The 25268-nt window shown below is 31.1% G+C and overlaps 1 protein-coding gene across 5 annotated transcripts in view; it reads left to right on the top strand.

Moving 5' to 3' along the window:
- LOC127739418 (suppressor of tumorigenicity 7 protein homolog) overlaps window positions 1-25268 on the top strand; it is a 60183-nt gene that overhangs the window by 15329 nt on the left and 19586 nt on the right. Inside the window, exons 1-3 of one of the 5 annotated variants that reach the window (XM_052251178.1) lie at window positions 963-1589; window positions 21068-21150; window positions 24946-25129. In XM_052251178.1, the coding sequence (XP_052107138.1) occupies window positions 1571-1589; window positions 21068-21150; window positions 24946-25129 (286 nt within the window). In that variant the 5' untranslated portion in view covers window positions 963-1570. The other 4 variants (XM_052251188.1, XM_052251174.1, XM_052251198.1 and 1 more) reach the window with 4 other exon arrangements.

Here is a 25268-nt window from a genome sequence, read left to right as displayed (position 1 = left end):
TTTGGTGAAAACTGAACCAAATTGCTCATTGAGTATGTTTGCTTTACTCTGGTTGTCACTTTGTAGAAATCCTTGTTGGTTTTTCAATTGTGCAACTGCTATAAATTCTTGTTCTTTACTTTTGATATATGACCATAATCTGTTGGTGTTATCTTTATCACATATAACATCTGTCATGTACTGTTTGTTTGCTTTCCTGGTTTCATATTGAACTTCTGTCTGTAGTTTCACGTAACTGTCTTTGTCTTTTTTCTTTTTTCTTTTCCAGGGTTTAGCATGGGCTCTGTGCTTTTGGCTGATTTTCCGTCTAACCTTGGCATTCAACCACGGATTGGTGTGTTTTGACTGTGTTATTTTTGTGGGAACTCTGTTTTCTATGATGGTCTTATTTGTGGATGTAAAAGTCTGCCACATTATTTCTATACTCTGATGAGATTGGTTCTTGAAGACTATGCTGAATGTTAAGTCATCTTGTACTTTATGAATCTCAGCTTTTTTCCAGAGGTAATTTTCGTCTAGTAGGTTTGGGTTTTACTGGTTTGCAAGTTAGGTCCAGAAGAACAATGTTGTGATCACTGTTTCCTATGGAAACTAAATGCTTATAAAAATCTATTTTGATTGGAAATGATTTTTATTAATTATTAGATGATTTATTTTGCTGATTTAGTCTTATTCAATTTGTAAATGAAGAACTTTTTTTGCACAAAGAGGTCAAATTATCATGCAATTGCAAACAGTGAAAATTGTATCACCCCTCCCTGTTTCCCCCTATTTTTATGTCTATCTAATGAACTTTTGATTTAATTATTACATTTAGTTCAGATATTTAATTAAATAAATATATTATATACAATTGTCAATAGAAATAAAACATTGATTACTATGTTCAATAGATTTATATGTTTTTGGTGTCATAATTTATCTCCTCTTCTACCTTTTGAGAAAGCCCCCAGGTGACATAAACGTGTCTGTTAGTGATGTATTGTTGTACACAAATCTTGATATGTGCACCATTATAATGGTCAAATCATCACATATGCCAAGATATTAATATTGTTTGTCTGTATAAGTGAAGGATACAATCTCGTTAGGTTAACTAGATAGCAGTTTACTAATTAACACATGGGTTAGAGGACACTATCAGCTGTTCCAGGTGTGAGGAGTGATTTACCTATAATAATTTACAGTTTTTTGTGTGACTGTAATGACATATAATTGAGCATCAAACAATCCAGTGGCATAAATTAGAGATTTATTTGACGATTAATCACTTTATATACAAACTTTGTTGATAAAGGTATAGAATGCTGATAGCCAAATCTGGATGTACTTGTATTGAGAGTCTCATTTATTATTTACACATTAATTGATCTTGGCCTAGCTAGCATGACAGATTTCATAGCTTAATACTGTAGGATTATTTTCCAATAATACTGTAATTCATTAATAGTTTTTGAAAGCTGAGGACATTCTGGAAAAAATTTATTGACTTGACTTGATTAGCCTCCATTGTGTGTTGAGGTGACAGTCTCTCATTTCTGTTGAGTCTCTGGAAAGGAAAGCATTCACAATGTTTAATTTGTTTATGTGTAAGTATTATTCTAGTATGTTCTATCTTCATGTTGTTGATCAATATAAATTCTTCACATATGGTTCTATTTTTTTATATACACAATACATTTGATCTGTATGAAATGTTAGCAGTTAAACAGATATTACTGTAGGTTCATTATTATTCGTGGCATACCAATTTTCATGGATTTCATAGGTACAGGAGAACCATGAATTTTAACGTTCAAAGAGGTGCAAATTTTGAATAGGTTTATTTGCCGACTTTGTGAAACAATGAATTCAAATATGAACGAAAATACAATTTTTCCTTAAATCACAAAAATTGTTACCAACGAAAATAAATGAGTTCACAGTAGTATTTAAATCTTCCCTGTCATAGCTTGACTTGCTGAAAATTATCAAAACATTGTAATATTTTATGTAAAAATATTTCTATACCAGCACATGTAGTAAATTGATTTTTACATTGTACACTCCTTGCTGCAGGCTTCTTGTTTGGAGAAAACAATTATAATAAACAGGTGACATCACTTTTGGGAGTTAACTCCTAAACATTAATCATTCATAAACCAAAGATTTATTCATTTTGGTAAAGGGTACATTTTATTATGAACTACTAAATATAAAAGGTGAAAAAAACAAAACTTTAAAAAAGATTAAGCTAAAAGACAGAAAAAATGGCAGCCCAATATTTTGAAATAAAAGGTCTTTAGCTCAAGTCCAATGTTTCGCCCAAAGTCCTTTTGCAAGGATTGTCACCATCAAAAAGTACTATAGGAGTGTTTAATGACCTTGACTGGCTGTAAAGCCCTCTAACAGTTGGTCAAAAACTACATCTTGCTTTATTTTTATTGCTGACTGTAACATTGTTAGGTTCTCTTTGGCAAAATTGTTAGACTTGAGCTAATTATAATAATTTGGAAGATGAATTCCCAATGAAATAAATGTCTTTTAAAAACAGGTTCTAAAGATCTTTGTCAAGGGCAGAAAAAAGATTTAAAAACCTCTAGTTCACATAAGGACAGGGAGATATTTTGGTGAAAAATTGTTTGTTTAGGGTATTTGTTCCTCTTTACTTCTATTATAAAAACTAATAAATGTTCTGAGTGTAAGGTGTATGTCCTTAATAACTATTATGATGAAGAACAGCAATAAAAGTCATGTGCATCTGATATTTGGTTATTTTCTAGATCCGGTAATTTTCAAAATATAGTCTTATGTTCATCAAATCCATATGCCCTATCCCAATAATTGCAGTGGTCAAGAGTTGTATACAAATTCATTTATTTATAGTTTTAAAGTGTGGTCCACTTGCAGTTTCAAAAGTGGCACTAGTTTTTACAAGAAATATAGCTGGGGTCATATTGATTCTGAAAATGTGGTTAAACTATGTGATGAATTATTGGATATTGAGTATCTGTTGGCCATAAATAAGACATCTCAGATGAATAATTTATGTATTTAATATCTTTATAGTCAATATTATATAATAAATCAAGCAATGTACTCCATATCATGATTATGATGTTTATAATGTTCTTGTACAATGACAATATTAAGATTGGACCATTTAGCATCTAGACAGATTTTAGCTTCATTCCAAACTGCTATTCATGAAGTATTTTTGTAGTCTTCACTCTGCCAAATAGTAATTAATTGCATATTGAACTAAAGGCAGTAAAAAGGGTAAGAATGCCCTGTATCGACAAACGTCCATTTTTTTGCTACCGTTAGAATCAAATGAGCCGTCATATTTTATATTCATTTGTCAAATCTTATTATGTAACTACCGTTATCTTCAAAGAAGAAACAATGTTTACCGTTAACGTTATTTTAACATATATTTAACTGTCATTTGTCATGTAGGGTACCCCATTTCTACCCTCATTAAAAAATCCAGACTACCCTGGTAATAATAAAGTTATAAGAAAAGTTTAAGAATCTGATGCAGACTTAGTCTTTACATATTTTATATTCCGTGTGTATGTAGGAATAGTAAATGCCTACACAAACATATATCTCAGTATTACTAAGGCTCAAGCTGTTACAGTGTTCAGTATAAACAACTGTTTTATCTTTTCACAGTAGTTTTTATCATAATTGCTTTTTATTGTGTGATATATATATATGCATTAAATGTAACTATAATTATAATCCAAGTTATGTCAAGGATGCAGTGTGTTTATAAGAAATTTTAGTCTCAATTATGCAATATATGCATTGGGCATATGTATAGAATAACCTTATATATATGAATAAACATTCTCATTGCTTGGAAGGTTTTTTGTTTGCTCAATAAGTTACCAGATATAACTGAAACTTAATTTGATTTTTGTACTGTTTCACCATATTTTCTACTGTTTATATTGGATTCATATAAAAAAATTCGTAAGGGTTCCGCGGAACCCAGTGTCTCGCCTACTTTTTCTGTTAATCGCAGGCTCAACAAAAATGAGGAAGTAAATCAATAAAAATATTCCTCTTGATACTATCTTTTGATTGTAAGAAGCTTCTGTCCAAGTTTGGTAAAAATCCAGGATAGTTTATGAATCTAATAAATGTTTAAAAACTTAAACTGCAGACTGAATGTAATGTTAACTGGAAGAAAACAAAATTTCCTTCTAGATATTAGCATTTGATCATAAACAAGCTTCTGTCCAAGTTTGGTACAAATCCAAAATAGTATAAGAAAGTTATTAAAATTTTAAAAACTTTAACCACAGAGTGAATGTGTTGTTTCCTGGCAGAAAATCTAAGTCCATTTAAAAGTAAAATACGGAAAAAATGGATTTATTTTTTTACAAAATTTCCTTCTAGATTCTAGCTTTTGATCATAAACAAGCTTCTGTCCAAGTTTGGTACAAACCCAAAATAGTATAAGAAAGTTAATAAAATTTTAAAAACTTTAACCACAGAGTGAATGTGTTGTTTCCTGGCAGAAAATCTAAGTCCATTTAAAAGTAAAAATAAGGAAAAAATGGATTTTTATTTTTACAAAATTTACTTCTGGATACTATCTTATGATCATAAACAAGCTTCTGTCCAAGTTTGGTGCAAACCCAGGATAGTTTAAGAAAGTTATTAAAATTTCAAAAACTTTAACCACAGAGTGAATGTAATATTTCCCGGCAGAAAAACTAAGTCCATTTATAAGTAAAATACAGAAAAAATGGAATTTTATTTTTACAAAATTTACTTCTGGATACTATCTTATGATCATAAACAAGCTTCTGTCCAAGTTTGGTAGAAATCCAGGATAGTTTAAGAAAGTTATTAAAATTTAAAAAACTTTAACCACAGAGTGAATATTTGTGGACGCCGCCGCCGACGACGACGACGCCGACGCCGACAGAATGTAGGATCTCTATGTCTCGCTTTTTCGACTAAAGTCGAAGGCTCGACAAAAATGAAGATTTTATTACCCCAATTATAATTACTATTGTCCAGTCATGTATCTTTATTCTGCTTTTTTTATTTTTTAGTATTTTTGTGAAGGTAATTTAAGAACATGTACTTATATAGATATAAGAAGATGTGGTATGAGTGCCAATGGGACAACTCTCCATCCAAGTCACAATGTGTAAAAAGTAAACAATTAAAAGTCAAAGTACGGCCTTTAACACAGAGCCTTGGCTCACACCGAAAAGCAAGCTATAAACGGCCCCAAAATGACTAGTGTAAAACAATTCAAACAGGAAAACCAACGGTCTAATCTATAAAAAAAACAAGAAACGAGAAACACTTAAGAACCACATCAACAAACGACAACCACTGAACAACAGGTTCCTGACTTAGGACAGGTGCAAACAAATGCAGCGGGTTAAAACATTTCAACAGGCGCCAACCATCACCCTAACCTGAAATAGTAGTGTAACATTACAACATAGAAATACATATTTTGTATATTGTGGATATTCACCACTACAGCCCTTTTTAAGTGATTATCATAAGCTGTTGGATTTAAGTCCATTTCTCAGATGCCTTAAAGCAATATATCTATGGTGTTTCACCACTGCAGTTTTCTTGTAAAGCTCATATGATACTCAGCTACATTTGGGCAATGTTGACCCATGGTAAAAGTAAATTTGAGTGATTTTTATTCCCAGCTACGATATTAGGGAGGATTACATTTTTTGGTCAGTTTGTCTATTCTGTATCAGGTTTAAGTTTTGGTTAATAGTAGGTACATTATGTTTTTGGTCTGCGTCCATCCATCTTGTATCAATTTAAAGTTTTAGTTTAAGATAGCTTACCATTATGTTGTGAACACATCAACATTATACTTAGTAGATATGTACATTGTGATGTGGACTTGTTAGAATATATACCAAGGAAGGGTTTCGTCCCAGATTTTGTAATTCACTCATCAGGTTAAAGTTTTGGTTTAAGTAGTTGACCATGAAGGGTTGGTCACATCAACATGAAATTTATTACACAGTTATGATGTGAAACATGTGCCAAATAAGGGGTTTGCCCAGATTTCAAAGTTCTCTGAACATGGGAATGTGTTTATGTGAGCAGGGCACGCCAGGTAACCTATGGACATGTATTCTTGTTTGGCAAAGTTTTGAGTTTATGTACATTTTGCAATAACCTTCACTGATTTGTAAATATTACATTTCACCACTTAAGTGCCAATCTGCCTAAGAATCAGGCAGTGGTGAAAACATGACAAAAAAACCCACTCAATTTGACATTAATATATGTTCAAATTGTATAATGGTACACGAATATAACATTCGTTCCCTTTTCCTGTTCTTGTAATTCAAGATACAATTTGGTTGAATTGCTCTAGAAATTAACAATTAAGGGGAGCTAACTCCGTAATTTGCTATCATTCTAACCAAAAGTTATCTAGAGATTTCTCGAATTACCAGACACGCAGAAACAAAAGACCTACCATTTCTAACTCAGAATGAGGGTAACTTCAAAATAAGATGGTTTGGTTAGTGGGTTTTTTTCGGCCATGTTTTGAAATTTTTCTAAATTGCCTGATTCTTAAAAAGACTGGCACTTAAGTCTTATTATAAAGGCAAATGTTGCCTATTGCTATTTTGGTCATTGTTACCTGTTTTTCGCTTTTCTTAATCTTGACCTTCCAACACTGGTTGCTGTATTTTTTAAATTGGGTCATCCATGTGTTACAGAAACATCATTTTATATGTTTGTTATTCATAACATGTTTTAAACTCAAGTCACTTGTATTTTTGATAAATTATGTAAATGTATCAAACTTATGTAAGTTGAATGACACTGTAAGTAGTTATGTAAAAACAAATGGAAATGTTAACAGAGTTGGATAGTAGGGGTACCCCTTTTATTTTTGAAATGCAAGTAGACCATAACAGGCTACAATCTGACCTGTATAAAATACCCATGTAGACAAGATATATAGCCTGTAATCATCTTCGTGCATTTCTTAATAAGAAAAACCTGTACTCCTTCATTTTCTTAAATTCAGGTAGAAGAGAACGGGTTTACATACTGGGTTCAAAACTAATATTTATCATTTAACTAAATTTTGACGCTGTTTTCAACTTAATTGTTAGTGTAGGCGTAATTTTTAGCTGACCAGGTTTAATATTTTGTACACCAAAAATGGAATAGGTCCATCCTTACTTCATTATTAGATATGTGTATTATTTTGCATTGAGAATGTCAATTTTCCACTATTGCAAAATATGACTCATCAGAAATAATCCGTTTCATTCTTGTTTCCCATTTCTTACATAATCAGCTGTCATAAGAATGAAATATTATGCATGTGTTTGTAGTTGCCGAAAAAATTAATTTTAATGAGAAATAAAGAAGTTGTCTCTTTTTTCTGTTACACTATGAGTAATGATGAATTTGACCATTTAAAAACAAGCCCTTCTTTAGACCCCTCAGATTTTTTCATGATAATTTTTTTTACCAATATTAAATGTTGTAATGATATTAGGAGATGGCTATAAGATACAAATTTTCAAATTAATTCCGATTTTGCCTGGAGAGTTTGTTGTCTGAAGAATGATTTAACTGCTTTAGTTGCAGCTGACGATAGCAGTGTGTTAGGTGCAGAAAAATGCAAAACTAATCATTGAGAAAATGATTAAGATGAAGATTTATGATCAATTTTGTCATAATTTCTCTTTTTATCTTCATAGTATAGATAGAAAAATACCAATAATGCATGCAGTTACAATGTCTGATAGCCAAGTATTGTTTATAGCTTCTAATATACTCTAAATTTTGAAATTTTTGCAATGTTTTTATTATTTGAGAAATTGCTACCTATTAGGTTTTGCAAAAATAAAAACTAGTAGGTTAATTTCGATAGCATAATTTCTGACAGGATTTCCTGACATCATAATAGTTGTCTTTACATTTGTGTCCAACAATTGCAAAAAATAATGCATAAAAACATTTATGAATATATCTAGTAAATGTCTGAATATACAGTAAATGTCTGAATTTTCAGATGATGGCCAGCTGAAAAGTTACAAAATAAGTGTTCCAACTCTAAACAAAAGACTGTTAATCCTCTAGTGGCTTTATTGTGTGCGTGGAGGAGGGTGGGGTGGGGTGGGGGGGGACTTTTGAACTATTTCTGATTTCCTTAAAGTAGGACTTTTAAGTTTTTTAACAGTGGATTTCCTTTTACTACTATTTGAAAATGAGTGACTTCCAATGAGATAAGAAATTATAATCTACTTATATATAAGTTGGTCTGAACGACTTTTAGTATGATTCTGTGGTGTCAAATTTTGTTCTACTTATATATAAGTTGGTCTGAACGACTTTTAGTATGATTCTGTGGTGTCAAATTTTGTTATCTATCTGCTGGTTTGGTGCATTGTATTTATGACATGTCGACCAAATCAGCAAAGTTTTAAGAAAAGATAAGTCACCCATAAGGACTCAATGCTGTCTGTGCATCATTTTTCAACTTTCAAACAAGCTTCTTTACATAATACCACTGTATAGAATAAGAATAAGAATAAGAATAAGAATATTTATTATTCCAATCAAGGGCCCTTGATGGGCAGCATAACATGTACACATAAAACAATACATCATGATTTGTAACAGAAAAACATTTTTATATATTAAAATGAAACATTAGAAAGTTCAGACAGATGTTATTATCTTCATTCTATAAAAAATCACATACATTTAATTCCAGGCAGGATCAGAACTATAAAATCATTACAATTATCATTGTTATTACATACATTAATTAACATTTCGTCTAACATCTAGACATGTAATAATATAGCTCCCTAAATATTTAAGTATAGACAAATTTTCATTAGTAAATAACCAAACAAATTTTGCCTCATTTGAAAGTTATATAAAATTGGGACAGATACAGTTTATCGCCTTGAAAAATATCTCCCTATCATTATTGTATGCTGGACAACTAGTAATAAAATGTTGTTCATGTTCAACCAGATTTAGAGTACATTTCTTACAAAGCCTTTGGTCTCTTTCTATATATAAAGTTTTATACCTGTCTCTTTCTATTTTGAGATCATGTGCACTGATTCTGATTTTACATATGGCACTTCTCAATTGAAAATTGTTTAAAGATAGATACATTTCTTTCGAAAAACAAGTTTTAAGTTTGAAATAAGTATCTAATTTACTACTCTTTGTATCTCTTCTTTTTGTGTTCCAAAATTTTACAAAACTATTACAAAGTTTTTGCTTAACTGACTTGATAAAAAAGTTGAGCTTTACCTCCAAATTATGAATATTCAGCTTTTTAAAAATGTAATGTATGGATTAATACCAGCATTCAATATTATTATTAAACATGTTTTTGTTACACATATAGGTATCATACAGTAAACCATCTTTCATATTTTTTATTCTAAACCAATATTTCAGCATTGATAATACAACTGAAAAATATAAAGGGAATCTACCAAGCTCACCTAGCACAGCTAGGTTAGAAGACTTTTTGTTTACACCTAATATATACTTCATATATCTTAAATTGGATTTATCTAAAAAATCATTCATATAAATGTGCTGTAATAAATATTCACTTTCTTTCTGGCATGCTGCAGAGCTAGTTTTAAACATACCTGTAATTTCACTGCCATACATTAAAATGGGTTTTATTGTATGGTCATATATATGTAATAGAGTAGAAATACTTGGATTGGAAGATGATAAAGATCTTTGCAATTTGAATACAGCTTTTAGTGATTTTTTGTATAATTCTTCCTTTCCTTGCTTAAAAAGTCCACTAGATATAAATTTTAAACCTAAATACTTTAAATAATTGTTAACGCATTCTATTGTATCTTTTTCGAAATAAAAATATTCTTTTAAAAGTTTACCAGGTTTGTTAAATATAATAACTTTGGTTTTAGATAGATTGACCTCTAAACACCATTTAGTTTTTGAAGACCTGCCTTGGAACTAGAAAAAATAACAATATCATCTGCATACATGAGGCAGTCAATCCTGCGACCGTTTATATCAACAGCGTCTGGGCTTTCCTTAAATGCATCCGGTAATTCATTTATAAAAATCTTGAAAAGGTTTGGACTTAAAACATCCCCTTGCTTTACTCCAATTTGAGAATAAAAATTAGGAGTAAGCACATCATCTATTTTAACACATAATTCACTTTTATTGTACATATCTCTCAGGATTGCATAAAAGTTACCACCTATATTATGTTTTAATAGCTTATATTTTAAACCAGAATGAATGACTTTGTCAAACGCTTTTTTGAAATCAACAAAGCAAGCATAAGGTTTCCCACCTTTCATACTGGTGTACTTATCCATTATAGTTTTTAATACAAACATGTGATCCTGTATATGTACTACACAGCTAATTACTGTATATCGTTTTTTTTTCACGTCTGCTTTTTTTCGCGACTTGATGAGAAAATGGGCAGGTTAAATTTTCACTGTGTATAATTTCGCTGAATGGGAAAAAACATGCGAAAAAATAACTGTATTGTATAATTAATATAATTTTGATTGACTGACAGGTAATCGATTGCAAATAAATATGCGTACTACAAACAAAAACACACACAATTCAATGAACTTGCAAGAAAAATGTACATTGGGGCATGCTAAAAATTGAAGGTTTTGATCATTACAGATATACAAATATCCGTGTAAATGTGATTTAGTTTTATTTTAATTTTACATTATATGCAAAATGTTTGGTTCATGACACCAATCAATAGGATTCACCATCAATAGATAGTCACTAATTAACATTTTTCAAGTTGTCACTGATTGCTGTGTTGTCAAAAAGGTGTGCCATGGGTACCTTGCCATGTATGATTAGTCATTTTAATTATTATAAAAACAGAGATCTTAATAAAGTATATACTTTCTTGTGATCTACGGAATAACACAAGACTCGACATTCAACAGTATAATGTATGAAACTTTCAAACAACAATAAATCTGGGAATATGTAGTGACATTTTAATTTACACTGGGTCAAATTTTCGCATTTCTTTAGCTGCCGCGAACAAAGGGAAGATTAAACACACATGAAAAACCCCGATAAACGGTAGTTCCCATATCAAAACATGGGCATTGGGCATGACTATTTGTAAAATTAGGATACAACAGAGAGAATGAATTCTTGAGAGTTGCATACATATACAAATTCATGATGATAGTTCTCAGAATAGTTGAACCAATTTTCAAACAATAATTTTGCATGAGGAAAACATACTTTTATATTTCTTGTTTCAATTCAGTATATTTACTTAGAAATTGTGCAAATACTTGAAGGGAGGGGGAGAGTTTGATATTTTTAAAACATACTCAATTCATAATACTGTTGTGCAACTCCAAATTTTTTTATATACAAGAATAAGTATAACTTGTATTGGTTTTAATAGCAAAACATGCATTTTGCCATTTCTGCATTATAAGTAAACAGGCACTCAATTTTGAGTCAATTGAACATGGAAGGTAGATTATATGGTTATGAAGCTGAGTTGCTTAATTCTCTTCTCCAATTTTGTCAGTTTTATGGCATGGAAAATGACAAAACCTACATGTATATATATTTGTTATTCAAAAGGACACAATTTTTTACTGGATTCCAAGTAGAAAATATTATTGATTTTCTGTGTAAATATCCCAAAACAGATTCTTCCAATATAACTGAAATGTCTTTCTCATGATTGTTACAGTTTCAAATATTCAATTTGCTCTTGTTCTTTAGAATTTAAAAACAAACTCTAGAAATAGTCAATTTCGCTTTCATTGCATGCAGTAATCATTCTACCTCTGTCATCAATTAGAAATCAGCATATTTTAAATTAAGAAAATGCATATATTTGAAAGGGTTAGTGATCTGGGTCCAATCTATGGAAGCTTTGTCTGTTTTACGTAATTTGATTTAAATGATAGGATTGTGGAGCGCGGGGGAAATCCGCCCCATCCCATCCTAAATGACAGTGCATGCTTTACATAGAATTAGAATATCAGAAAATGTTACACTGAATAATTAATAATGCAATGCTTTTATTGTTGTGAAATGCAAATGCTTAATTGCCAAATTGAATAAAATTCAGATATAATTTGCATGTAACTTCCTTTATGAATAGTCACAGACATCTATTAATTTGCACCCTCTCATGGATATTTGATAAAAGCAAATATTATATACTTTTATTAGATTTTACAACAGTTATTACTAGTAGAATAATTAAAAATCAAAGATTATATTAAAAATGTTTTAAAAGGCCATTTGATGAAACAAGTACATTAAGTTACTTATATCAACTGTACCCAACATTTTCTCAAATGAATTCATTTCAAATAGCTATAGGCTTTTTTATTATTTTTTTCTTATCACGTCCGTCGTCTTTCGTCTGTCGTCATCGTCCATCGTCATTAGCTTTTTACAAAAATCTTCTCCTCTGAAACCACTGGGCCAAATTTAACCAAACTTGGCCACAATCATCATTAGGGTATCTAGTTTAAAAGATGTGTCTAATGACCCCACCAACCAACCAAGATGGCCGCCATGGCTAAAAATAGAACATAGGGGTAAAATGTAGATTTTGGCTTATATCTCTGAAACCAAAGCATTTAGAGTAAATCTGACATAGGGTAAAACTGATTATCAGGTCAAGATCTATCTGCCTTTGAAATTTTCAGACAAATCTGACAACCTGTTGTTGGGTTGCTGCCCCTGAATTGGTAATTAAAAGGAAATTTTGCAGTTTTTGTCTCGCCTTGATGAAGTCAAAAAGCGAGACATAGGTATGCTGTTTCCGGCGTCGGCGATGGCAGCGTCAACAATGTATTAGTTTGTGATTAGGTCTAGTTCATGGTGAACCACTAGTGGTAGGTCAATGATATTTGGTATGCAGTTGTTTTAGCATAGGCACATCTCATTACAATGGAGATTATTTGGCACCGCCCCCTCAGTCAAGGTCTATTGACTTTAAAACTTTTCATAGTCTACATGTATTAGTTTGTGATTAGGTCAGTTTATGGGGAACCACTAGTGGTAGGTCAGTGATATTTGGTATGCAGTTGTATAAGCATTGGCATATCTCATTTCCATGGAGAATATTTGGCTGCACCCCCTTAGTCATGGTCTATAGACTTTGAAAATTTTGCTAAGTTAACATGTATTAGTTTGTGATTAGGTCAGTTCAAGGGGAACCATTAGTGGTAGGCAAATGTTAATTGGTGTTCAGTTGTATAAGCATTAGCACACCTCATTTCCATGGAGAATATTTGGTCCCGCCCCTTCAGTCATGGTCTATTTACTTTGAAACTTTTGCTTAGTTTACATGTATTAGTTTGTGATTAGATCAGTTTAAGATGAACTGCTACTGTTAAGTCAATGATATTTGGTATGCAAATTTATTGGCATTTGCAAGTATCGTTTCCATGGAGATTATATATAACCCCACCCCTGATCATGGTTCATTGACTTTGAAACTTTTACATAGTTTACAAGTTAATGTTTGTGTTTAGGTTTGTTTAGAGGGAACGACTTATAATAAGTCAATGGTATTTGGTATGCAGTTGTATTAGCATTGGCACATCTCATTCCATGAAGATTGTTTTGCCATGTACCTTCAGTCATGGTTCATTGACTTTGAATATTTGCATAACTTGCATGTTATAAAAGTATTGCTATTTTAATTTCAACATTTGCATTATGTGATAACAGTTTATTGGTTATTATCTTGAATATTATTATAGATAGAGATAAACTGTAAACAGCAATAATGTTCAGCAAAGTAAGATCTACAAATAAGTCGTATGACCAAAATTGTCAGTCGACTCCTTTAGGAGTTATTGCCCTTTATAGTCAATTTTTAACAATTTTTCGTAAATTTTTGTAATCTTTTACAAAATCTTCTTCTCTGAAACTACTGAGACAAAGTTAACCATACTTGGCCATAATCATTATTAGGCTATCTAGTTCAAAAAATGTGTCTGATGACCCCGCCTTTTAACCATCATGGCTGACTTGGTTAAAAATAGAACATAGGGGTAAAATGCAGTTTTTGGTTTATATCTCTGAAACTAAAGCATTTAGAGCAAATCTGACAAGGTGGCAAAAATGATCATCAGATTTAGGTTTATCTGCCCTGAAATTTTCAGACAAATCCAACAACCTGATGTTGGGTTGCTGCCCCTGAGTTAGTAATTTTACAGTTTTTTGTTATTATCCTAGATATCATTATAATATCTAATATCTAATACTATTAATTATGATTTTAACCTTATTTTACATGATTTCCAAAGCATCAGTAAATACAGGTGAGCGACACAGGCTCTTGAGAGCCTCTAGTTAAAGCCCTGTGCATGTTGGAAGACAATATTGTCTGATACTGACCATATAGATGTGAAATGGTATTACATATTTGTAGGCAGCCCTAAATGTTCCTCTGTGTACGTGGGAAGACAATATTGTCTGATACTGACCATATAGACGTGCAATCGTATTACATATTTCTAGGCAGATGTAACTTAAACACAATTCAGTTTTAATTAGATATTGATCATGAACGTAGGTTCCAATTAGAGCTTTGTTATAATGTTGTTTTTCCAAATATAATTAACAAGCATCAAGGAAGCAAGACAACTTCAGGAAGTCACTGGAAAATAATGGCTTTAAAGAACTTTGTTTTGTAGCTTTCTAATATTCTGTCAATAGTAATAATGATGTTTTCTAATACTGAGTGAATAAAAAGATGATAAAAATAGCATGAGAGGATTGTTCTATAAGGTTATTGGGGATGGTGTTAGCTATCAAATGAAGGATTGTATATTTCTGTCCAAACAGAGCTAATGTCTAGCCTGACTTTTGCATAAATGAAATCTGATCTTTAAACATTTTGTCCCATGACTTCCATTTTTTTCGATATGATACTATGGTATCATCACTATTTGTGGGATACCAATCTTCATGGATTTGGAGAATATTGGTAAACCAAGAATTTAATGTTCAAGGAAGTACACATTTTCTATAGGCATGCATATGCAGACTTTGGTAAAACCACAAAATCAAATATCCATGAAAAGACAGTTTTTGCTTAATCTATGAAAATAGTAAGCCACAAAAATAAATGAATCAACAGTGGTCTCTTATCCTTTATAACAGGATACAAGAAATGGAAAAACTTCTCTCATTTTTTTAACAATCATACTTGAGTAAGGTTTTTTGACAGTCCAGAGAAACTTTTTTTGCATTTAAAACTCTCTACATATTCTTTTTTATTTTGAGAATCAAACTTTTACTGCTCAATTCATGTAAAAAATATCAGATTTGCTCATAAAGAGATTTTATTCCAATATGCCATTCAAAGAATATGTATTGAGATCCTCTTAAAAGTTAATCCAATGGCCCTTTACTTTAAAGGCCTTTTATAAAAGTATTTGGTAAAGTGATTCTATTTGAACTGATTTATTTCAAAGAAAGGGACAATAAGGGGTCTAGATATATATTATACAAATTAATGTTGGTCTTTAAGCTTTATGATAGATATAGGTTTAATATGATTCAGTATAAAGCATTTGTGATACCAACATGAAACTACTTTCATAAATACATTATGATGCTACACACAGTACTTAGGTTTGGTACATTTATTCTAATTGAGCTACAAATATGACCATCATTGCCTCAGTTTGACATTGTTTATAATTGGAGCCTAAGAAAGTTTGTAGGAAAGTCTTCTTGAGGAATTTTGTACCAATTGTTGTTTGTTGCTTCTCCCTAAGATTTTTAGATTTTATTGGTCCTTTGATTGAGAAATCTATATTGTTTCAAAGAGGAGACTTTCTGCAGTTACTCAGTGTACTTGGAAATAAGGGGATTCCTTAACACAAAAAATGATCGTAAAGATACAGGCTCCTTTGAGCCTTTAGGTTTGTATGTTTGTTGGCAGCGAGTGAGTGTGTCCTTCTGAAACTCATGATCATTTACATTGGATTTTGTTTTTTTAATAGTATGTACTTAATCAATACTGTATTGAACTGTAAAAATTAGAAATGTCAGTTTAGTCATGTGGTGCTGAGAAATCTAATCCTGGATTAAGCTGTGTATCGTTGACGATGTAACACAAAAACACAACTTGCTGACTCTCTAGTTTCAGTATCATGATCAATAATTCTGTCTGTGATTCTATAAAGTATGTAGTGTAGTCTAAAAATTGTCACAGTTTATTTCTCGTCAAGATCATCAAGAAGTGCTAATTACCGGCCAATATCTTATTCAAAAACTCCTCAATCCTTAAGACATTAAACTGACAAAGACAGCATCGTTTTCTTTTTAGTACAATTTTGTCTCAGTGACGTTAATAAAAATCTATAAAAGGTTTTGTAAGATGTTGTATATATATAGAAGTTACTTTGGAAGAGATTGTTGTCTTCTTTAAGGCTGTTTATTTTTTCGCTATGTTAGATTGTAAGTTGATCATTTACTTTTTTATATTTTATACTTCAGAGGTTATTAATCAATATTTGATTATTTCTGTGTTTATTCTGTACAGTAAATTATAATTATTGGAAGACATTATATTGTATTGGATATTTTTGTCACATATTATAGGTTTTAACAGTATTTATTAGTTTTCACCTTTTATATGTAACCTATGGTTTTGAGGAGGATGACAGACATTTCATGCTAAACTTAAGCCACTTCTCATTCATCATTTGTTTGTTCATCAGTAACAATAAAAATGATTAATATGTACATACATTTTTGTTAATTTATTTTAACAAAACAAACTGAAAATGTTGTTTTTTATGTTTCTCGTTAATAAAAAATGAATCAGGGTCACAATTATCTTGAACTGCCATTTTTACTACATTAGGACTCTGAAGTGTGTGTTGTACATCTATCATGTGTTTATTAGCCAGGGGTGGATCCAGGATTTTTGAAAGGAGGGTATTATTCCTGAAAATGAAATGTAAACTCCATTTGTTAAAAAAAAATTAGACGATATTACGCTAAAAATGATAAGTTTTCCAATTAAAGGGGGGTGTACACCCTCTGTGCCCCCTGGATATGCCACTGTATGCAGCATTTTCTTGCTGTGCATAAATGCTGTGGACAATTATATATATATATATATTGCAGAGAGAAAGACTTCTATGGCTTTGAGATAACATGTGTATACTAGTCTGAGATTAGGGTCACAGGTAACCTTTGTATAGACTGAAATAAAGGGACATTTGAACCATTGAAACATGCATTAAATCCCAGAATTAATCCATCACTTAAAACTTCCCATGTATTTAAACCCTTTAAAAGAAAAAAAATTTCTTCCAACAAGAAAACTGCATTGCCATGAATCTCTGGTTGAAACTTCATTAATGCATCTTTAGTGTTTCAGGAATTTTCCGAATATATGGCATTAATAAAATGTAGCTGGAATGATTTCACAATATAATCATGTTTGATTTACAAGTATTCTTTGCTTTGAAAATAAAACCTTTGTAAGACATGTGCAGGGATCATATGCATTGTTACAAAGGATTAAAAAAAAATGAAGCAAAAAAACCCCCATAAACAAACTTCTTACATAACTCTTACATCAGATTTGTAATGAGTGATTACTGAACTATAGTCAGATGTGTTTGAAGTTTGAACATTTTGGAAATTATCATTCTGTAACATCAAATCATTTAGTTTGTTTTATTCACTTCAGTGGAATGTTTTATTTTCTTTGCTTGAAAGTTTAATGAGATTTTTATGACCTGAACATGTAATGAAGAATTTATGTGCTTCTGTTTGTACGATTCTACCAAATTACTTAATTTTATTTTAAATTCCTTCAAATTTGGAAGGAATTTAATGTGAATTCAATGCTAAAGTTTATCATACAATCTTTATAGTTGAAAACTTGTCTAAATATCAATTTTCCGAAAGTTAAGATTGAATTTGTGATGCCCAAATGATAATCATCATGAATGAAATATATACAACTGGGAGAAAAGCAAGCTATCAATCATTTAATCCGTTTGATACATTTATAGAATGTTATAAAATGATGCCTAAGTAAATTTATAAAGGAAAAACTGACTGTTGATGTGATATAACCTTGAGGAAGAAATTCTGTTCTGAATATTTAAAGAGCCTATTGAAAATTGAAGATAAACTAATGAACTGTATAGTACTTGAAATAAATTTTTGAGCAATTAATGTATAATCCCTTACAAAGAAGTGCAAATAACAAGAAACTATGGAAATATGTATAGTCATATTTTTCAACAGTCAAAAATATTGCCATGAAGAAGCTTATTGGCTTAGTTAAAGTTGCTCAGGATGAAAAGAAATTTGATTTTTATTTATGAATATTTTGTAAATTTTGTACACCCTTTTAAGTTCAAAGACTTTTATGCAGTCAGGTATTCATATATCTAGTATTGAAATTTAATAGTGTTGTGCAGATAAACAATACCAGGAATAGAAAGAACAAAGTCTGATTTAATAGGTTTAGTTAATTTGAGACAACAATAACAATGATTGACATCATAGTTGTCATGGAGTTTCAACTTTCTGTATGAATATAAAGGTGTGAAGATTTGTCACTAATTATTAAATACATTTGAATCTTATCAGCTTTTTGTGCCTACAATGTCAAAGTTTAAGTAACCACTTTTTCTTGTTTTGTCTCTCCTTTTTTGGGGGATGGGTAATAGGTGCACCTAAATAAAACAAAACCCAAACAACCCAAAAATGTAACTTTTATAAATTTCTATTAAGTTAAAAATCATTGTATGAATCCTCTTCTTCACCAGTTTATAGATAGACATGTTTTCTCATGTGACAAACTTCATCCTGTATTAAAAAGAACATCGCTACAAAAACCATAATCTTGTGTACATCACCCCATGACGATGTATGCATTGAAAAACAGATAGAGAAAAGCAAACTGTTAATAGTATACAGAAAACAAACTCATAATTATAGAATTGCAGTATACAGAGGGATGAGCTGCTATAATAGGTTATTATTACAAGCTACATAATATATGATAAGGGCTAGAAAATTTAGATAAAATGTATAAGGTTGCTGATTATATCATAACCATGAATCATATGAAAGTATTTTTCAAAGATGCGATTAAAACCACTGTCATAGATTGAAACCAATGCATCAGATATTTGTCGATATAAAAATAAGAAGATCAAATCTATTTCAACTCTCTGTGAAATAATGTAATACAGCTATAGTTCTATTTATGTCGAAAATATATGATAGGGTATTTTTTTATACTCAAAAATATATTTAAAGGGTTGGGTACTGGAAGTCTCAGCTGCTCAGACCTACCCCTTTTTTTTACCTCCTAACCCCCTTCAAATGGCCCAGGTTGTAAGAATGTAAGCCTCAGAAGTCAAGGTCATAACTTTATTCCACACTCCTGTTGTATATTAAACGAAGTAGTAGCAAGTTATTTTGAACTTATTACTTGTGACTTCAAAGAATGATATTAATGATGATTGATCTGCAAATGTTCTCCATCCTCCATCTAAAAATTTAGAATAATTGAGAAGGGCTGAAATGTCAAAATCTAGACAGCATGTCCATTCTTATTAAGCAGGTTTTTTTAACCCCTTAAAGGATATTGAAACTTGATATTTTTCTCCCCATCAATGGGATTAATGTTGTTGTAATAATGTTTAATGTTTAGTTGTAAGGTCAAGGTCAAGTTTGTGTACAGTACACTATTTATATATAGATAATTGTAATCAATGCATAAGTTTGGAATTCTTTAAAGAGCTATAGTTGAATTGTACTGAAAATGTTCTCATAACTTGACTAGCTGAAAGGTCAAGGTCGTAGGTAAAAATATAAAGTCAAGGTTATAGACTTTATCAGAGAAAATAAACTGATACAGATACATGGTGACAAGTGTTATCATAAGATGAAGATTCAATTCACTAACAAGTTACTCGCTAGTAAAGGGAAACTTTCAAAGATTTTTTGTTCAGTGGAACATATCCAAAAGTGCTGTAAACATCAGAAACATACTAGTGATAAACAGTTATAATCTCTTTTAACTTGTGCCTGAAAAAGTTATTAAAATCTATTTGAAAAAGCTTTAGAAGCAATTTAAGTGCAGCCTGCAGCTGGATTAATGAGATATAAGCTGCAGCTTTGTATATTTCAAATGTGTAATTAATTTGAATCAAATGATGGTTTAAAAGGTACCAAATACTTCCATGTTGATATTTCATTACATGGATTATTACTGTTGCTTGCTGGTTCAAATTAAGTTTGTATTGGTGGAGTTTTTATTACATTATTTTGAGAAAAAGCAAATTTATTACAGATCAATGTTGTCCAATGAATAGTAATGACATTTTACATGTAACCTTTAACCTTTGAAGGTTTTATACTGCTAAATAATACATGTGACATTCTGAACATGTGTAAATAAGGTATCATTAGCCAATACAATGTATAAATCTTACAGGAACCAAATGCCAAAGGTTGTTTGATTGGAAAAGAAAGGATATGGCGTATTTATTTATGACACAGAATAAATTGACAAAACTAAAAGCAAAGGATCAGATGGTATTCAACATCTTTAATCTTTTGAAAATTTGACTCTATTTGTATGCAAATTTGTTTTTAATTATTCTTAAATTTTAATTGATAAAGCAACATTGTACATTGTAGCAAATGAAAAATACTCAAACAATTTATTTGGTTAGAAAAATCCCCAATATACAAATCAGCATACCCATATGATGAAGGTATCAACTTCCTCACTTATTCATCCAAGTGTGAGTGAGAAGGTCCCATGGTCTCAGCAGCTAAAGAACATTTTTCAATAAGTCTTTCGGGGATCCATGAATTGCTTATTTCAAGGCTAAATTTCTTACCCTACTTGACATGAAATCTTTTTCTTTTGGAAGGCAAGCTTTCTAGACTCTTTAATGTTCCACCCTCTTTTTAAGAATAAATTGTTTTTTTGGCTAACTTCTTGATTAAACTGGATGTTATTGAAAAATTACTTCTTTTCTTTTTTCAGCAACTATGTTCCTGAATACTCTGACTCCCAAGTTCTATGTAGCATTAACTGGTACCTCTTCACTGATATCAGGATTAATCTTGGTAAGTACCAGTACCAACTATGTTCCTGAATACTCTGACACCCAAGTTCTATGTAGCATTAACTGGTACCTCATCACTGATATCAGGATTAATCTTGGTAAGTACCAGTACCAACTATGTTCCTGAATACTCTGACACCCAAGTTCTATGTAGCATTAACTGGTACCTCATCACTGATATCAGGATTAATCTTGGTAAATACCAGTACCAACTATGTTCCTGAATACTCTGACACCCAAGTTCTATGTAGCATTAACTGGTACCTCTTCACTGATATCAGGGTTACTCTTGGTAAGTATGAGTACCAAATATAATAGTACAGCAGCTCTCAGCTTTGGTAAAAACTTTATAGTCATCTTTGTTGTTCACCAGAGCAACCAATAAATCATAGAGAAACTGGGAACCTTCAAGTAAAACTACAGATTCCCAGTAAACTTTCTACAAATCTGTTGATGAGGACAATGAAGACTAATCTATACAGTCCAGGGGAATTCTGGATAGAAAACTAGGATTATCTGTAGAAAGTTTTTTTTTCAGTTTTCCATCTTATATTTGAGTAGGATTTACCTTGGACTGGTTCAATACAAAAGAAATTCCAGTTCTGACAGATTGCCCCTGTTAGTGTGTTTAAATCATATTATCTTTATTTTATTTTTTTAGGTCCCTTATTCATAAAGTTTGAAAAAAAGGAAATATAGTATATGTATATGTCAATGAGATAGGTACCCAAAGATATCTAGAAGTCAGCATATGGTCTGCAACGACAAACAGTTGTAGTTGTAATATGTCAAACTCTAAATAGCCCCCAGAGTATAGTGAATAAATTTAACAGAGACATCTGCCATCAACATGTAATCCCCTAAATGACAAATATCATAACTAAAGACAACCACTAACAAGCAGGGTTAAATTATGTTCTCAAACTAATTAAAGAAAGAATAAAGAACAGCTGAACCAACACCTCCTAAATTTTGTGCTGGTAGAGTTCCCTTAAGTGGATACCAGATGGTATGCAGGGTTGTCAGATTGAAAAATTAAATACCACTCAATTGACAACAACACTTAAGTAAACTGCAACTTTTATTGGTCCACATGTTTCACTGATTAGATCAGTGTCTTCAGGACAAAGTATACAAAATTAGAATCCCTGAAGTAAAGTTCTGAAACCAGTTTCAAAATCCACATTAAATAATTATGACTTAGGGTCTTAAGTTTCCATCTGGTCCAGTGTCCGATATCCTTGACCTCATTTTTATGGTTCAATGACCATAATAAAAATATATGTTTTTTTATCACAAGAATTTTTTCAGTTATTGTCAGTAATTTAATAAAACAACTATATTTGGTAGGAACAATGTGTCCACACGTCTTGTGAATGGTTGTCTATCATGCTCATTGTATATGATCATTGCAAATTATTCACAGACATATTTCTTGGGTTACTTATTGTTCATGCATTGATATTTTAATGTAAAAATGCTGGTTTGATGAATAAAACACAAGAAATTAGTCTGCATTCTTCCTTATTGTAATCTTGAAGATGTTGATAATATGTCTGCAAATTCTATTTTTCCAAATTGAACTGTCCCTTATGAATGCTTACAGTTTTATCAGACTTTCAGAAAAATAAAATGTTACTGTAAATAACTTGATATTTCAGAATGATATAAAAAATCACTTTGAGAATTTCCTTGTATTTTCTGCACTTTCTTGAATAGGTCTAATGTATAAGTCCCCATGACAAACTCCTACAGCTCATTCTGAAAAAATGTACAAAGGAGAAAAAAGTTTAGGTGGCCTACAGTTGCTTACATCCACATAATTTTGTCTTTGATGGAAAGTTGTCTCATAGGCAATCATACCACATTTACTTATTTTTATACAAAGGAAACTGTTTCTTTAACAAAAGTACATATGCTTAGAATTATTTATTGTGCAATATGAACTTTACCCTTTTGCATAAATGTATAGTACATTTATCTTGAAATAGGTTAAAAATATCCGCATTAAAATCACATTTGAAAAACAGAATCTAATCAACTGGAAGACAAATTAAACTAACAATTGAAATAGAAATGTTGTATGCGATTGTAATCACAACACAGGACAGAATGTTGATCAATCGATACAGTTACAGCCATATTAACACACATTTAAGTAAGCACTCTTCTGGATTTCATATTGATTATTCTCTGTTCTCCATCTTCAGAAAAATTGCCTTTTATAAGATAATTCATGATGTGTTTATCAAGAGGATCAAAACGGGTTCTTTTAAATTGTGTCTCAAGTTCATTTTTCATACACTTAAACAAATACGTGAATTCAAATATATCAGTTCGTGGACTTAATTGACGAAACTTGTAATGACGTAATTAGAAAATTGGAGTCATCTTATAGTGGTATAAAAACCCGCAGTAATGAAATAAACGTTGAGACCACAGGAAGAGCTGACATTTTAGTAAGACTATTATCCCTTAATACTACACCTCATCCAATTTGTCACGTAATTTTCTTGTATTTCCATTAGCCTATGAATAGATTACGTACCAATGCAGAGATGGATAATTTAACGATCAAAGACGTGCTTCTTATTACTTGTATTCATCATTACTATCATCTTAATCTAATTATTGTCTGAAACATTAATGTCTTTTAGTTAGTATACTATTCCTTAATGAGATGACGAAGAGTCTTCTCCTTAAATAGTTTAATTTTTTGTGTCCAGTTTCTAGCAGAGATGTCACATGCATCACTGTAAAACATCTCTGTAATTTACATGTTAACAACTCTAAAATTAGTTTGTGAATTTCAGAAAAACTCTGAGGTGTTCTTCATAATAAGACAGCAAAAATGCATAGAAGGTTCTTTATTAAATTTCTCATTTGATTGTTGTTTTGCTAAAAGCTTGATTGTCAATTGAAATTCTTGCTTCTAAGTCAAATTTCAAATTTCTTGTTTGCCAGAAACTGTCTGATCAAATCATAGCAGACTTTATACTAAACCTAGCAGGTGATGACATGCCTTCATGAAAAAGAAAGACTTCAGGATGATGTGTGAAAAGAAAAATGATTTACCGGTTACTCTTGATAGGATGTCATAAAACAACAAAATAGAAAAGCAAAGGATATGGGGTATCCTTCTATGACACAAAATCAGTTCATGCTCAGCAAAAAATACACAAAAAGCAAAGGAACAGCACTTTTATTGCTGTTCGTCTTCTCAAAGTCACAGTGAGGCCTTCAATATGGAGCAAAAAAATCCTCTCACCTCACTGCAAGTCTAAGACGGCCCGTAGTCAAAAAGTTAGGGCAGCCTTCTAATTTTTTTTATGACAGAGGCATATGATTTTGATAATAACTCTTTATATGAAAACAGTATATTTGACTAAGAAAAACACCAATAGAAATTAAGATGTTACTTTACAATTTATTTAAATTTATCAGAGAGTATAAAATTCAGATACACATCCTTTAGCAATAACTAAATTTAGACATGCACTGATTTTCTTCATTTCAATAAATATTAGATTTTACAGAAGTTCTCATTTGACATGTTTGATTGTAATTGATGTACAATATTAATTTGTTGATGGAATAACCAAGGCCGAATGCAATGTTCTACAGTACAAGACTTATAATTGTTAATTAGGTTCCCCATGTAGTTAATTACTGTTAATATGTTTATTTACACAAATATTGCTGTATGCAGATATGCTACTAAAAGTACAGAATGCAAAATGAAAAAAAATGCAGCAATAAATACATGCATTGAAAATAGTGTAATATATTCTTTCAGATATTTGAATGGTGGTATTTCAAGAAATATGGAACATCCTTTATTGAACAAGTATCGCTAAATCACATATCTCCATTGTTGGGTGGCACAGATGGACAACAGAATGACAACAATAATACAAACACAAACAGTAATAACACAAACAACACACCACAGAACCAGCAAACACAACAGTCTATGCCAGGTAAATTGTCAGACAACAGTCTACGCCAGTAAATTCTCAGACAACAGTCTATGCCAGGTAAATTGACAAGACAACAGTCTATGTCTGGTAAATTGCCAAGACAACAGCCTATGCCAAGTAAATTGTCAGACAACAGTCT

The sequence above is a fragment of the Mytilus californianus genome, unplaced genomic scaffold (genome assembly GCF_021869535.1).
Source record: "Mytilus californianus isolate M0D057914Y unplaced genomic scaffold, xbMytCali1.0.p SCAF_1, whole genome shotgun sequence".
NCBI classification, from domain to species: Eukaryota; Metazoa; Mollusca; class Bivalvia; order Mytilida; family Mytilidae; genus Mytilus; species Mytilus californianus.
Note: the sequence above shows the minus strand (reverse complement) of the source record. Positions and strands in the feature narration are given on the sequence as shown.